The following is a 17,534-nucleotide window of genomic DNA, read 5'->3' on the forward strand; positions in this document are numbered from 1 at the left end:
AAACTATAAATGAATTGTTTGTAGTACAAATTTATTTTTCAAACTATTTTGTCAGTTCAAGAGATTTTGATCTGTCCCATTTTGGAGTCTGTAGCACACAACTCCTGCTCCATAAATAATCAGATGTCCATAACCGTCTTAAAAACTTTAAGGTATTTTGCATTGTAAAATCTTAATAATGTTGCTTCTATTACATCCCTCTGTATTTCCTTGGGAGGAAAAATGCCTAACATTGCCACTAGTTGTTCAAGTGATATGAACACTGCTATAAATGTTTCATTTAAGGTCAGGGAGAGCGTATTATTGATTTATCATTCTTGTTTTCCTTGTAGTCATCGGTAAGCTCTTAAAGAGTGAATACTGTTTATCTGTTTTGATCCATTTATAATGTTTTACCCATTTTGAGTTTGAAAGTATATTTTGAATATCAGTTGGTAAGCCAAACCCAAGACAGGATGACAGAGTTAAATAGTTGTAATTGTTTAATATTTTCGTAGTGTGTTCCAGAACTGTTGTTTTTTATGATAAAAATAACATACACTGTTGTAAATCAGCTATATCCAATAAAATTTTAAAAAGTAACATGTACTGAAAGTTCATTGCAGTATAATTCATAGAATTGTCTGAAACACACATCTGGTATGACCTATCCTTATGTGGGTGTTACTCTTACCCATTGGGCTTCACTTGTGGGTTAGTGGCAGAGAATCCGTCTGCCAATGCAGGAGACTCGAGTTCGATCCCTGAGTCAGGAAGATCCCCTGGAGGAGGAAATGGCAACCCACTCCAGTACTCTTGCCTGGGAGTTCCCATGGACAGAGGAGCCCGGTGGGCTGCCGACCACGGTGTCGCAGAAGAGTAGGACATGAGCCGCTAAGAAACAGCTTTCTATTTTGTAGCCAGAAAACGTTATTCCAAGACAGCCACCATTGATTCCTCCGCCCCATCTCCCTCTCTTTCTCTCTCTTCTCTTCCATTCTAGCTCTCTGTCTCTAATCTTTTCTCTCATGTTGCTTTTACCCTATAATTTTGGAATCTCTCTTTATTTCCAGCAGGGCAGCTCCAGAGGGTGTTTTCAGAGTTAATATTATTCCTGAGAACTGTTCCAGTTCCTTTTTCTTTTTTTCTGTCTCATAGTTTGACTCCAGAAAATTTTTCATGGCCCACTTTGTTAACCTTTTTTTTCTCTTCAAATATTTGAGGGTTTTGGATGATCAGAGCATTCCATTCTTCATACCCATTGGCTTTTTCCCCCTTTAAACTTGGCTTCAAAATAGCATGAAAATCTTTTTAAAGTGGCTGTTTGACTCTGTTAAAATTTATTAAATGGTTTAGGCTTGTGAATGGTGTGCCAGAGGGCATATAAACCAAACGGAGTAGTCCTTTCCTTCACTCTTTGAAGAGAGCAGGTTTTATACAGTTTTGTAATGCAACAAAAGCATTTAGTTCTGTAGAACCCCAATGTTTTTCTTCTGGAAGATTTCATCCAATTTTTTGAAACATCCCAAATCTATACTTTGAATTTATTTAAAAAAGGATTATCATTTGTACCTCTTAAAGATGTTATGCAGTGATGTGGACATAAATATATGTTTGTTTTATGAATTAGCCCCTATAATATTGAAACTACTTCAGACATTTGAACTATTGGAAAATAAATGTCTGCATTCTTTTTATCGGAGAAAAATGACTCCCAACAGTCATACTCCCTGGGTAAAGATATACGGCCTTTCTACCCATAATGTCATTGCCAGAAGCCAAATAGTACGTTTTTTGTTTTAATGGAAAAGATCTTTCAGTTTGCTGGTTTTACATGGTTAGAAATGCTTCCTGCTCTAGTCTCCAGCCCCAGGCTGCTCATGTATTTTGAATTCAGAAATGACAGCTGAAACCAATTAGGCAGAATTAGGGGATCTCTAAGTCACATATAGGTTATGTCCAAAAAGGAGAATAATACATTATATGATTAAAAAAAGAAGCAACTAATTTAATTAGGGCTAAGCTGAGGCAGTGTGATTACTATAGGGGATTTTTATATAGTATTTTTTTGTATTTTAAAAAATTTCTTTGTTTAATTGGAGGATAATTACTTTGAATACTGTGATGGTTTTTGCCAAACATCAGCATCCCCCCATCCTGCACCAACCTCCCCCCTCCCTCCCCATCCCACCCATTTAGGTTGTCACAATGGAATGACTATGGAGGATTTTTATATAGTATTAACTACTGTGTGTGTTAGCTACCCTTGCCCTCTTTAGGAAATAGGTTTACTGGTAGAATTTCAAACATTTTCTAAGTGGCATAAATACAGCTGAAAATAAAATAACCCAGAAACAGGCTTTGGAATATGTAAAGTAAGTCTTTGCAGTAACAGTGGAGTATTTGAGAGTATTCCATTTAAGAACGTATTTTACATATGATGGGATAGATCAGAAGACCGTATTTTTCTCTTATTGTCATATCATGTCCTGTGATGCAACTTGAGACACAGTAATTAGAATTGCTATTAGTACTTCAGAGGGAAGAGATAGTACTTTTGTAGTTGCTCATGAGGGTCTTCTTTTTGTCATTAAAGATAAGGGATTTCAGCTCATTTGCAGAATACCTAAATAACATATAACATATGGAATACTTACAAACTTTTATTTTTTAACCACTGTTTTAAAAATGGACCTTTTGGTATATAGTGGATACAAACCTTCTTTATGAGGCACCTTGAATGGCTATGATTTTGTTTAAATGGAGAGTTGATTAATATTTCTTTTCATTTTTTTCTCACTAATGAATAGTGCTCACATGTTTGAACCCCCATTAAAATTTTATTTATTATAATTTGGGACTAAATAGATGACTACTACAAAGCTGAATGGGGGAAAATGCAATTTCAAAGTCAGTTTAAACCTGTGGGCTTCATATATGAGCAGTTAAAAACTAACTGCTCAGTAACTTGATGTATTAATTCTCACAGCAATGTAGGCTGATTGGAACAGAGATTATAGCCAGAGGAACATGGCATTGATCGCTGCAGAAGGAAGGAGGGCTCAGCTTCTAGAAGTTTTCTTCAGTTGCCTCTAGCAGCAGCCATTCCCCAGAGAATCTCTTGGCTTTAATGAGCTACAGGTGAAATATTGATAAATTAAAAACTAAAACGATAGTGAGGTCTCCCAAATGTGCTCCTGTCTGAGAGATGTGGTTCTAGTTGAAGTGCGTGTGGTGTATCCCAGACGGTAGGAAAGGCGACACTGGCCCAGAGAAGGTAAGGATCACGAGTAAGGCTTGCCTTGGATACGTGAGCAGTCAGCATGGTTGCCATTCATTTTGGGACCCTATGTGGTACCACTGAAGAGCGGAAGTAATTGCTCTTGAATGCTCTTGTGCTTTAGATATTTGTAAATTTCTTAAGATGCTCTCTCACCAGTCAGAGTAATATTCAAAGTTTTCTTTTTTTAACAGTGGATCACTTCCCCATTATAAGGAAGAGATTAGGGTGTAATCTCTGGGATGAGGAGCCAGGAGCTCCTTAAACAATAAGAATCAGTCTGGAAAAGGAGGGCTTGATATTTTTGTGGGCTCTATATCACTGTGCCTCGGCTCTATGTTTCCAAGGGGTACATGTTATCAACTAGTTCTTACCGTATCTCATGTGTTTGCTTTTTTAATGTATTTATTTGGTTGTGCTGAGTCTTAGTTTTGGCACGCAGGATTTTACTTGTGGCGTGTGGGATCTAGTTCCCCGACCAGAGATCAAACCCAGGTTCCCTGCGTTGGAAGCACAGAGTCTCAGACACTGGACCACCAGGGAAGTTACCCCCACCCCCATCTTTTTCTTTTTTTTAAAATTCAGGTTGGCACTTGATGTCTCATTTTTTTTAAACGAGTATTCATTGATTTCCAAATAAAAGTATAGCTGAGGTGTGATGCTTATTTTTAACATTAATTTATTTTTAATTGGACGATAATTACTTTACAGTATTGTGTTGGTTTCTCCCACATATCAGCATGAATTTGCCACACACGAACATGAACGGACGGTGGTATTTATGTAAAATAAGCCTGTTCCTCAAGAAGAAAGAAATTCAGAATTACTTTTATTATCTCTGGAATCTTTCTAGTATTCCTACTATTGTGAAGCAGTTTTTTTTTTTTAATGCTATAAAATTACATGAATCCTGAATATACTGACTTCTGTCTTGCTGTCAAGATGGAAAACTAACATGAAAAGAAGTCAAGAATATGGAGGGTGTGTGTAGCAGAAAATGAGGATTTCTGTTGGTTATCCCCATGGAAAGACTTCCTTATTTTTTGCCTAGATGCTAAAAATAGGACTGTGCTACTTTCAATATCACATTTTTGGCAGTGCTTCTGAAAAACATCAAAAATTAGCTGACAGATATTGTCGACACCATGCTTAACATGAGAGGGTGGGGGGAAAGTGTATGTGTTGGGGAAGGGGCTCTGTTTAGATTCCTGCTTAATGAGAAAAGGTCAGTCTGAAATTCATTGCTGATATTAAAGCATAATTTCTCTGAGGGACTTGGCGTCTCTTGAATAAAAAGTTTGATCTTTTCAAGGAACAGTAATTGGAAAACCTCATTTCATTGATGGTACATTGATTACAAAGAAGCATAAACCCATACTAACAACTTCCCTGGTAGCTCAGATGGTAAAGAATCTGCCTGCAGTGCAGGAGACGTGGGTTTGTTCCCTGGGTCAAAAAGATCCCCTGGCGAAGGAAATGGCAACCCACTCCAGTATTCTTGCCTGGAGAATCCCATGGACAGAAGGGCCTGGTGGACTACTGTGCCTGCCTGGGATCGCAGAGTTGGACACGACTGAGTGAACTAACATTTTCACTTTCAAACACATACTAAATGATGAAGCCTACTGAATAATTGACTTATACTTGTTTCTGCCCTGGTCAGCTTTCACGTCCAAAAGCTTGTCTGACTCTGGGGTCTTCTGAGAGTCTTTTTACCAGTGGTGTTCAGTGAAGGCATATTACTTCTTTTCCCTTACCCAAAGTCAGTTTTAAAAGGAGTAAGGAATGGAGAATTCCAGAAAAACATCTACTTCTGCTTCATTGATTACGCTAAAGTCTTTGACTGTGTGGATCACAACAAACTGTGGAAAATTATTAAATAGGTGGGAATACCATACCACCTAACCTGCCTCCTGCAAAATCTGTATTCAGGTCAAGAAGCAACAGTTAGAACCGGACATGGAACAACAGACTGGTTCAAAATTGGGAAAATAGTACATCAAAGCTGTATATTGTCACCCTGCTTATTTAAATATGTAGAGTGCATCATGAGAAATGCTGGGCTGGATGAAGCACAAGCTGGAATCAAGACTGCTGGGAGCAATATCAATAACCTCAGATATGCAGATGACACCACCCTTATGGCAGAAAGTGAAGAAGAAGTAAAGAGCCTCTTGATGAAAGTGAAAGAGGAGAGTGAAAAAGTTGGCTTAAAGCTCAACATTCAGAAAACGAAGATCATGGCATCTGGTTCCATCACGTCATGGCAAATAGATGGGGAAACGATGGAAACAGTGACTGACTTTATTTTCCTGGACTCCAAAATCACTGCAGAGGGTGACTGCAGCCATGAAATTAAAAGGCGTTTGCTCCTTGGAAGAAAAACTATGACCAACCTAGACAGCATATTAAAAAACAGACAATCACTTTGCCAACCAAGGTCTGTCTAGTCAAAACTATGGTTTTTCTGGTAGTCATGTATGGATGTGACAGTTAGACCATGAAAGAGGCTGAACACCAAAGAATTGGTGCTTTTGAACTGTGGTGTTGGAGACAACTCTTGAGAGTCCCTTGGACTGCCAGGAGATCCACCCAGTCCATCCTAAAGGAAATCAATCCTGAATGTTCATTGGAAGGACTGCTGCTGAAGCTGGAGCTCCAGTAGTTTGGCCACCTGATGCGAAGAGCTGACTCGCTAGAAAAGCCCCTGATGCTGGGAAAGATTGAACAGGAGGAGAAGGGGACGACAGAAGATGAGATGGTTGGATGGCATCACCCACTCGATGGACCTGAGTTTAAGCAAGGTCCAGGAGTTGGTGATAGACAGGATGCCTGGCGTGCTGCAGTCCATGGGGTCACATGAGTCGCACACGACTGACTGACTGAACAGCCACAACAAGCAATGGAGAGTGGAAAGCAAGAAAAGGGGAATGTCATAGTCCAGCTGGTTTCGCATCTTTTTCTTTGGCTGGATTTTTTTTTTTCCAGGTAATCTTTTGAAGGGATGTTCTGCACTCAGGCCTGTTTAAAACTGTCATCGTGTTTATAATTTATCTTTGCAGTCTCCTTTCATGTCTTTCTCTTGAAGTTTCATGGGTGTGTTCTGTTGGTCATGTAGTTCTCAGGTCTACATATGACTGAAATTCACTGAGACTCTGCTGTGTGAAAGTGCTTATGAGGAAAAAGTCTTTTCTCCAGTATTTTGTGCTCTTTCTATATGCTGCTGTTTTACAAAGGAATATCTGTCTTCTGCCTTCTAAATTGATCCTGCCACAGTGTAATGAAGTCAACATGGAGAAACCCAAACTGTAAATGTGGTTCTTTTACAGAAAACGTTTATGTTCAGGGGATTATGGTTTCAGATATGTTCTTCAAATTCCTTCCCCTTGAAATACTCCTGCACCTTTGTAAATCCTATAGTAAATGCTGCGTACATGCGTGCCAAGTCGCTTCCGTCATGTCTGATTCTTTTGTGAGCCCCATGGACTGCAGCCCACCAGGCTCCTCTGTCCATGGGGTTCTCCAGGCAAGAGTACTGGAGTGTGTTTCCATTTCCTCTTCCAGGGATCTTCTCCACCCAGGGATCAAACCTGCATGTCTTCTATCTCTTGGCATTTATGTCTCCTGCATTTACCACTAGCGTCACACGGGAACCTTAAATAAATGCTACTTGATGGGTAATCAGCAATAAAGAAAGAGGAACCTGATTTTGAAAGAAATGTATGCAAGTGTGGGGATTGAACCTTCCAGCTTCTTTCTGCTCTCACTCTTCTGCTTGGTATACAAATCTAGCCACACTTGTTGGCTTCATTTAAAACCGCCCACTCTAGAGGGAAGGCTGACGAAGTATTCTTAGGCATTCAGGTATAAACCTGTCAGACACAAGTACTTCTAAAAGCATTGCCCAGAACAGCAGCAGTTGTAGAGTGAGGAAGAGGGAGGTGCAGGAAGATGGAGTGAAGCATAAGGGGGTACAGGCCAGAAGAGATGCTAGCCACGAGCCAAGATAGAGATTGGAGCGGGAAGAGTGACTGGGTTTGGTCTATAGTTACCAGGCACCTAGTCTAAAGATACTCCTTTTATTTTTAGAACAAGAAATGGCCAGAGATCAAGCCAGATGGATTGAGATTATGCGTGTCTCATCAGTGGATAGTGATCTGTTGGTCATGTGCTATAGGGGCCTTCTGTTCAGAACTCGTATGTGTAGGATGGCTTTAAAAAGCGTAATAACAGAGAATTACCTCCCAGCGTGACTGTTAAAGTTACTTCTATTATTCCTGGATCAGGAAAAGTCATAAGGGTCACATAATCCAGTGAGTTGAACGAAGGAGAGAAGTTAAAATGAAGAGATGTAATGAAATTTGTAATTTAGGCACATCTAATGTAGTTCCAGGCATAGTATTGTATATTAAAAAAAGGGGGGAGGAGAAAGTTTTTAATTAAAGTCAAACGGAAGTTTGCCAGGATACAACATAAGACCTTATACCCCCTTTTGTCTTTTCCTCCATTTGAGGTTCTCTAGATTTTTGCCCCTAGTCACCCAGAGCAATCTCAGATGAATGATGTATTTGCTAGAAGTAGTCTTAGAGGTTGTGTACAGAGAGCTGTGGAGCATGAATGAGAATGTCTGGACGTACGGACAGGAAGAACGCATATAATAAGAATGAAATGTTATGCCTAAGAGTTCCAGTTCTCAAACGGTATTTAGCATTTCATTTTGAATTGCAGTCCTCCAAAATATCCCTTCGTAGTCTAAACACACTACAGAAAATCTTCATCACCATCATTATCCTCATCATCACCTGCAGCATCTACCCCGTGCTGAGCATAATGGATATTTATGTACTAATTTTCACAATATCCATATGCAGTAGGTGTGCTAGGATTATCCCCATAACACAGATGAAGACACTGATACCCAGAGGTCATATAACCACCTAAGGCTACGTAGCTAGTGGCAGCCGTGTGTGTGCATACATACATGTTCATGCCGTACAACTGAGGGAATACAAATTTAAAATTTTTAAAGGTTTGGGAAAAATCTTTTTGAAATTTCCCTAAGATCTCATTTCTGGAGAAGCCTCCTTGTTATTCATGTTGCAGTATCCTTGGGCATGCATATACACACAAAAGGATATAAGGTATACATGAGACTCAGGAACTTTTTCCCCCGTTCCTGATATATTTCCATCCTCATAGGTAAGTGGGGATTTTGTTTGGTTGGTTGGTTTCAAACAAAATGCTTGAGTACTTTATTCTTTGAAAAAAGTTACAGTATTTTCACAGGTATATAAAAATCCACAGAACGTTTGAGTTATCTGAAAGCAGAGACTCTGTTATTTATTTATGCACAATTTGCATTTAATGCATATATGTCAAGTAAAAAGTACAATGGAAGCTTTGACCCTAACATCATTTCACTTCTTAAAGGATATATATGTAGCATAAGTTTATTGGGCATAAAATTAAACATGCTTTTTAGCTGTGTTACTCATATCCTTTATATAACCTCCTTTTTACTTTTTAATTTTTTTGTCAATTTCATTGGTTGATTTTTTTTTTAAAGAAGTAACCTTCAAAATTTTGTGAAAATTTGAGCTTCTTTTATTTTGATCAGTATTTGCTTTATAGTGATATACCATGTTGCTAGGTGAATAAATGTTTAATTCGTGTTCTTTGAATTCTATTATGTTTAACATTTACATTGATAAGTTGCTCTTTGCTTTTTATTGGTATTTGCCAGTATAAATACCATAAAATATAAATAACATCAATATATAATATATAATATGATGTATTATCCCTTTACTTTCAGGTTTTCTGTTATTTTTTGTTATTTTGTATTTAGCCTTTATCTTGGAAAGAGTGTGAGTTTGATTTTGTTTTGTAAACTGAAAATTTACATTTTTAAAAGAGATTTTAACATATGTTTATTAATTATTGTTATGATTGGATGTACTTTCTATTTACCAGTTTATTATGTGTGAGACAACAAGCACGTTATAGTTGTATATCATGTAGTATATTAAAACATACTTTTTCATGGACCATTTTCTATGTTCTGTTACAGCATTGTTAATCGGCTATGCCCTAGTACAAAATAAAAAATTTTTGAAGTGTATAGTTTCTGTCCTCAGTGTGTGGAAAAGAGAAAGGCAATACGGTCTTAGAATATATCCATGAGCATCTCTTCTATCCCATGTCTTTCCCTTTGTTCTTCCATGGCTGACCTTTTTCATTCTCTACCCAGATCTTATTTGAAAGTATCACTTACTGTGGCCTGTCTTGAGCAGACGTTAAGGGCCTCCCTCCATGTCCTCAAACACTGCCCAGTAGTATTCCTAATGTACGACTTACTGTACTGTCATTACACACGTCCTGGTGTTTTTCCACCTACATCTGTTTCCTTGAATTCTGTGTCCTTACTGATTAGTGTCACTTAACTCCAGAGCTTTCTTTGGGCACCTGATGTGAAGAGCGGACTCATTGGAAAAGACCCTGACTCTGGGAAGGATCGAAGGCAAAAGGAGAAGAGGGCAGCAGAGGATGACATGGTTAGGTAGCATCACTAACTCAACGGGCATGGGTTTGAGGAAACTCCGGAAGATAGTAAAGGACAGGGAAGCCTGGCATGCTGTAGTCCATGGGGTAGTAAAGAGGGGAGCACAATTTAACGACTGAACAACAGCAATAGAATGACTAGTGTAGCGCCTGAAAGATAATGAGCTGGGAAATACATGGTGAACAGTGAATGAATGCTAAATTCTGCTCTGTATTCTCAGCAGTTACCAGCTGGCATGCAAGAAAAACTCAGTAAAGGAATCTGAACTGTTATCATCATGGCTACAACCATGTACAGGCTTATGAATGTGTCAAAAGCTTATAATTCCTCAACAATTGAAACCTGATAATGGAGCATAAATAATCGTGGTCACTGGTTTTTACAAAGTGATTAAATCATAAAATTGTTACCGCCAATAAATAAGATTAGGAAAATTTGTACAGCAACTCTACATGTTTCTTTAGAAGTTTTATGTAGCTCATGATATAAACAGAAAAAGCATTAAAAAGAAAATATACAACTGTGTGCAAATTCAACTTGGGATATTTGGAAAAATTACAGTATAAGTTGCTATCTAGGGATATTTCTTTTTAAAATAAATCTGGATGTATTTGTCTTAATTTATAACTTTGGAAGTATTTGCATTGATTTAGAAAGTAAATCATTATCAAGTTTTATAAAATAAATAATTTTTCAAATATATTCAAGAGTGCTGAGAATTTGAAAATTATCTTTTAATGAATATAGTTATGAGAAATGTAAATACATCCAATGATGAATTTTATTAGAATGATCTCTTTGTAATATTTACATGTCATACAAAATAAATAACCATCACCTTCATTTCCGCTTGAAAAATCCAGGTAATTGAAATTGTATTTGGATTGGTTAACTGTATGTGTGTGTGCTTTTAGCTGAAGTTAAGGTATATATAGTTTAGGTAACGTTTCTTCTTATTCCACTTAAGAGATACATATTCAATGTGAGAATTAGGCATTTAACAAATTAGCAAATTCTGGACCTAAATTCTGTCTAATGCACAGATATGTTTAACATAAGATAGAATCTGGAGTAATGATTCAACTGTGGTTAAAATGGAGGGTGGAGGAACGTGCAGCTGCATACACTAGAAAATCCACCCACTTGTCTTATATTTGCTTGGTTCAGAAAGTAGTGATGACTTTGAAATAGAAAAATATTGATTCATTGTTTTATAGCCAAAGGGATGTTAATACGTTTTCCTTTTTTTCTTCTAGCATACTGATTTATGTCAGTACATGGACAAGCACCCTGGGGGGCTGCATCCAGATAATGTGAAGGTACGAAAAGATCTTTAAAGTCAAGGCTTAGCATTCTTCATGTGCATTTTTTGAACCAAAGTCCAATGCCTCTACTATAATTTTTTTTTAATTGTGTAAAGAGAAGTGATTCTGAAGTGAACCACAGTCATTGCTTTGACAATGGAAGCCATGCTTTGGCATTAGATATTTTCACTGGAATATTATTATTTATACTGTACCCTATTTTTCCTTCATGGAGAACCATTTGCCAGTAATGAGAGAGATCTACTGGAATCCTGCCAAAACTATGTTTTCAGTAGAGAGGAATCTCCAGTCGCTGTAGCTTAGAGCTCCATACTGAAGTACCAGTTGGTTTCAAGATAATGTATGATTATGATCCAAAATCATGTTACGATGAGTTCATGGTGCATATTTTTTCATTTGTTTGTATAAAGAGATAAAAATGATTTTTCCTTCAGTTTTCTTTTATTTCTTTCACCAGATATTGGATTACTACGTGTAAAAAGAATTAAGCTTTTCTAAGTTTTGACCTAGCAACCATTTTGGAAACATTTCCCCATATTTCAGACTTAAAAGAGGAGAGTCTTTTCTTGGCATATGTTAGGGAGGTAGGAGATACTAAAGGTTATCGGTAGGTTAATGATGTGCTTCCATTTTAGTTTTGAAATGGCTACATTTCAGGATCCCGAGAACCCATTCAGTGATATAAATGCATTTGGAGTATCATTATTTGTCTCCTTTTCATCCCATTCACTATCTGCACCTTTCTTGCAGTGTGGCATGGTTTTCCTGCTGTACTTTCCCCTTTGCTAGAGGTAGACTTCACATATAGCGTTACATGTGTTCATTTCTTTTTTGCTTTATAAAAATACTATTTTATTGTCTGTAGTTTCTTATTTTTTCAATATCTAGTTAATGGGTTTTCTTTATTCATTAGAATTAGTGATGTCAGTTATAGTGAATTTAATTGAGACATTTGCCCCCATGGTGGTAAATGACAAAAGGATTTTTTCTCTACATTCCTTAGGACTGACTAACCAGTCATTAAAACTTGTGCCATTCTGATGAGTAAAAATGAGATGTTTTTACATTGGCATTTTCTTGACTGCTAGTGACATTGGGCATCTTTTCATGTTTCTTGACCATTTGTAATTCTGCCATTACAATTTGCCTGTTTCTTATATATTGTTCAATTTTCTATTGCATTGTTCTTTTCTTAATAAATTGAAGGCTATTTTTAATATTTGTAACATTAATGATGGGGCTTTTTAAGGTGATCACTTTTGTTATACATTTTTAAAATGTGGGAAACTGTAGGAACTCTGCAAGACATTCTTTTTAAAATAAATACTAGAATCAGTATGGTACTTGAAGTATTTGTTGACTTTTTTCATATATGTCCTTTTTCATTGTTGTGACTTTTTGTTCTATTAAATTTTTATTTAGATTCAGTTTTTTGACTATTCGCTTTTCTTAAACATCTGTATCCATTGACATAGATTTTTAGTGGTTGCATTGGGCAAGAAATTTTAACAGGCTAAGAGATTTTTAAATCTTGCTTAATACTAATTAATAGTATTATTAATTATAATACTAAAGTTTAATGACCGCAGTTTTTTTTTTAACATCAAACATCACCAACTTGATGGACCTGAGTTTGAGTGAACTCCGGGAGTTGGTGATGGACAGGGAGGCCTGATGTGCTGCGATTCATGGGGTCACAAAGAGTCGGACACGACTGAGCGACTGACCTGACCTGAATGTTTAATGACCACAATTTTTTTTTTAACATCAAAACATCTCAAGTCATCTCATTACTACATTTAATGTTCTCTTTTTAGGGTTGATTGGGTTCAAAATCAGCAGTATGGTACCTCCTTACTCTTATTTTCCACTTCAGCCCAGGTAATCTGCAGAGAGCCCAGCTAGTGGAAGCCCAGGACCTATTAGAATCAGTGGAAATCAGAGGCTACTCTGAGCTAACTTTGACCTCCCAACTTTAAATTCAGTGACAGGATTGAGATTAAAGAGCTGACTCTGCCTTTGCAAAGAACAAAGACATCACTGGATTTCCAGTATCCTCGTTTGGTCTTCTCACCAATACTTCGTTGCTGTTATTTAGTCACTTAGCCATGTCTGACTCTTTGTGACCCCCTGGACCACAGCACGCCAGGCTTTCCTGTCCTTCACTATCTCCTGGAGTTTGCTCAGACTCATGTCCACTGAGTCAATGATGCCATCCAACCATCTCATCCTCTATTGCCCCCTTTTCTTGCCCTCAATCTTTCCCAGCATCTTTCAGGGTCTTTTCCAGTAGTCAGCTCTTCGTGTCAGGTGGCCAAAGTACTGGAGCTTCTGCTTCAGCGTTAGTCCTTCCAATGAATATCCAGGACTGATTTCCTTTAGGATGGACTGTTTAGATCTCCTTGCAGTCCAAGGGACTCTCAAGAGTCTTCTCCAACACCACCGTTCAAAAGCATCAGTTCTTTGGCTCAACCTTCTTTATGGTCCTGCTCTCACATCTATACAAGACTACTGCAAAAACTATAGCTTTGACTAATGGACCTTTGTTAGCAAAATGATATCTCTGCTTTTGAATATGCTGTCTAGGTTTGTTAGAGTTTTCCTTCCAAGGAGCAAGCGTCTTTTAATTTTATGGCTCATTAGTTATGGGTAAGAATTGGTGGAAAACTTTATCTGTGAAGCAAAGGAAGAGAGCTCTTCCCATAGAGCATTGCTGTTTTCATCTCAGGCTGGCATCACTGGTGATTTCTGTAGCCTTTGTAGTAAGTTCTGCTTTTTCCATTACATTTTATTTTTCCTTAATTTCTTGATAGTCATAGAGAGATTGAGCTTCTAGGTTACTGATTTTCAGTTACTAGGCTGCACTGCTTGAAATTGTGTTTCAATAACTCTTACCTGTTTGGCAAGCTTTTCTTTGACCCTATGATCAGTCATCATATGCTTAGTATATGTATATATACATCATTCAAATATTTAGTATGTATATCTTTCCAAATATGAGAGGCAGCAATAGGTATTGATATATAAGTATCCCTTTCCCCATAGCTATTGAGGTCGTGGCTTCTTTGAGGATTTGCCAAAATGTTCTTGATTGTCCCAGTTCTCGGAATACTTAAGGGTGCAAGAAATTTCGGTTGGCATTGACGAGGTCTTCAAACTGGGCTCCATAGCACAGTCATCTGTGAAATTAAAAGAATATACATATATGTATATGTGTGTATGTATATATATGTATACATGGGCCTCCCTGGTGGCTCAGTGGTAAAGAGTCTGTCTGCCAGTGTGGATTCGATCCCTGAGTTGGGAAGATTCCCTGGTGTAGGAAATGGCAACCTACTCTAGTATTTTTGCCTGGAGAATCCCGTGGACAGGGAAGCCTGGCAGACTACAGTCCATGGGGTCATAAAGAACTGGACATGACTGAGCAACTGAGCGCACACACACACACACACACACACACACAGACACACACACACACACACACACACACATATACATATATAGTCTCTTTTCTTTTCCCAGAATCAAAATTTTAAAAGCACCCTAAGTAGGAAATGGGCTTCCCTTGTGGCTTAGCTGGTAAAAAATCTGCCTGCAATGGGGGAGACCTGTGGGTTGGGAAGATCCCCTGGAGAAGGGAAAGGCTCCCCACTCCAGTATTCTGGCCTGGAGAATTCGGTGGACCGTATATAGTCCATGAGCGACTTTCTCTTAAGTAGGAGATGGTGGGCATTTGCTCAGGCCAGGGCTGAGAGGCCTGGCTGCCTCGCACAGCCCCCAGCATCAGCCTGCTTTCCTTGTGGCCTGTAGGCGTTTGCCTGCAGCCTGGAGAGCTGGTGGTGATGAGGGCCTGCTGCTCTCTCCCAGCTCCACAGCCTGCCTGCCTCAACAGCTGTCGCTCTGCCAGCTAGGTGGTTGGTGGGGTGTCCGAGAGAACAGCAGGGGCTGGGCAGGTAGGAGGGGATATGGGTGCTTCATGAAACAGGTCTCTGACCCAGGCCTGAAGCCTGAAAGCGTCTATTATGGGGCATCGGGTCAGTCCAAGAGAACAGACGTAAAGAAGGCCCCCCTTGACAAATAAGTACTCAGAGGAAGCAAGGTTGGTTTGTTTTGATTAGACAGAGAAAGAAGCATCAAAAAATTATCAATAATAATATCTAAGAGGCAAAAGAGAATGGTACACCTGTAAAGCACAATGCTACATTACTTTCCTTGTGGTTCAGTCCCTGAATCGTGTCTGACTCTTCGCAGCCCCATGGACTGCAGCACTCTAGGCCTCCCTGTCCTTCACTATCCCCCTTTATTTTAAACAGGATAAATCAGTGAACATGAGGTAGCTTTGGAAATTAAAAATATGATGACAGAAATTAAAAACAACAACAATTTTTAAATGGGAAATAGGATTACTTAGGATGCAATTTACATCATTGCTGTAGGTAAACTTTGAAATTGCCTCTTGTATTTTATATTCCCCTTCAGGTTTCTATTTTCACTATTTAAGTTAAGCAAAGTCTGCTTTCTTCCACTTTTCTTCTTTGTACTTTCTAAAATAAAGTGAAGCGATTCCTAATATAATAAAATAAAAAACAACAGTCGTGAAAATGGATGGAAGAAAAAGTTGGAGAATTGTACCAACTTATGCTTATGTGCAAAGTAGAGCATAAAATAGAAATCTGAAACATGAGACAACAATTATTTAAAAAATTTAGAATCCAGTTCAGGAGATGGGCCATCTGAATAATTGGAGAAAATAGGATGTAGTTATTAAAATAATAAACTTTGAAATATGCTTCGTCTAGATGTGAAGGATGTGAACTTCAAGATTAAACAGATCTTTTAAATGCCCAGAACATTTAATGAAAATAGAAGAACAGTAATATTTATTATGGCAGAATTTCTGAACATGATTTCAAAGACAGATCCTACCGAAAGGAAGCAGATTTACTGCTAAGAATCAAGAATTACAGTGGTGTTATCACCATTTAGGGGGGTTTTCCTGGTGGCTCAGTTGGTGAAGAATCTGCTTGCAATGCAGGAGCCCACCTGCAATGTAGTAGTTCAGGTTCAATCCCTGGGTCAAGAAGATCCCCTGGAGAAAGCAATGGCAACCCACTCCAGTATTCTTGCCTGGAAAATCCCAGGGACAGAGGAACCTCGAGGGCTATAGTTTATGGGATCACAAAGAGTTGGACATGACTTAGGAACTCAACCACCACCACCACTGCCACCTTCACCACTTAGACTTCAGCAGCGGCCCTAGAAGGGAGACGGAAGTGGGACAATGACTCGAGAATTCTGATGTAAAATTGTCCAATCTAGTATAATATGCAAACTATCAATGAAGTGTGAAAGCAGAATAATTATTTTCAGATGTTCAAGGAGTTGAAAATTGTGCATACCTTGCATCCTTTCTCAGAAAACTGCTTGAAGATATACTCTCCCCCCTGTAACTCAGGGAATAAACCAAGGCAGAATAGAAAAGGAAACCTGGCAATAGAGGCTACCTCAGAAGAGGGATGGAGATCCTCGAGATGATGAAAAGAATCCCAGGATAACAGCGGGGCATCAGACTGGAAGAGTAACCTGTCAGTCCAATTGCTCAGGTCAGAAGACTCCAGGCGAGATTTCTAAGATGAAATTGTCAGATAGAATATCAAATGTGTTTGAGCAGATTTCCAAGTTGGAAGGGGCTTCCGTGGCACCTCAGTAGTAAAGAATTAGCCAGTGCAGGAGCCACAGGAGATGCATATTTGATCCCTGGGTCTAGAAGATCCCCTGGAGGAGGAAATGGCAGCCCACTCCAGTATTCTTGCCTGGAGAATCCCATGCACAGAGGAGTCTGGCGGGCTCCAGTCCATGGGGTCGCGAAGAGTCGGACACAGATTCGTGACTGAGCACGCACGCACAAGATTGAAGAATTTGGTGTTGCATTAGTGATAACCCCAAAGAAAACTCAACAACCTCAAACCAACCAACCAACAAAAGATCTAGATTGTTACACCAGGAAAAACAAATTATTGTGCAGGAGAGAAAAGTATTCATATGAAACGTAGTGGCTCAGCTGCAAATAACATTTCCATGGTTAGAATACAATATTATAATCAATATGTAATATTGTAATATGCAGTCAATATTACATGTCGATGTATTACATAGTTAAAAAAAAGTCAAACACCTCTTTAGGATTCTGCTATAGCCAGCCTCATTCCAGGATTAGCATCCTAAAATAGTCTTCCATTTCACCGGCCACATTTGATATAAAATAAAGATCAAAATCATTTTGTCAGAGCATTTTGATTCTTTGTCCAATGTTCTTTTCCTTACAATGCATGACTCATTTATTAAATTACTGCACTTAGCTTTTTTATTTGTGACGTTATATGCACTC

General features: G+C 38.5%; 1 protein-coding gene across 3 annotated transcripts in view; it reads left to right on the forward strand.

The window, feature by feature from the left end:
- CDK14 (cyclin dependent kinase 14) overlaps window positions 1-17,534 on the forward strand; it is a 720,213-nt gene that overhangs the window by 313,378 nt on the left and 389,301 nt on the right. For all 3 annotated transcript variants that reach the window (XR_011256569.1, XM_069587335.1, XM_069587336.1), the window contains exon 7: window positions 11,078-11,140. Coding sequence is in view for 2 of the 3 variants with exons in the window: in XM_069587335.1 (XP_069443436.1) it covers window positions 11,078-11,140 (63 nt within the window). In the remaining variant the exon portion in view is untranslated. The remainder of the gene's footprint in view (window positions 1-11,077; window positions 11,141-17,534) is intronic.

The sequence above is a fragment of the Ovis canadensis genome, chromosome 4, assembly GCF_042477335.2.
Source record: "Ovis canadensis isolate MfBH-ARS-UI-01 breed Bighorn chromosome 4, ARS-UI_OviCan_v2, whole genome shotgun sequence".
NCBI classification, from domain to species: Eukaryota; Metazoa; Chordata; class Mammalia; order Artiodactyla; family Bovidae; genus Ovis; species Ovis canadensis.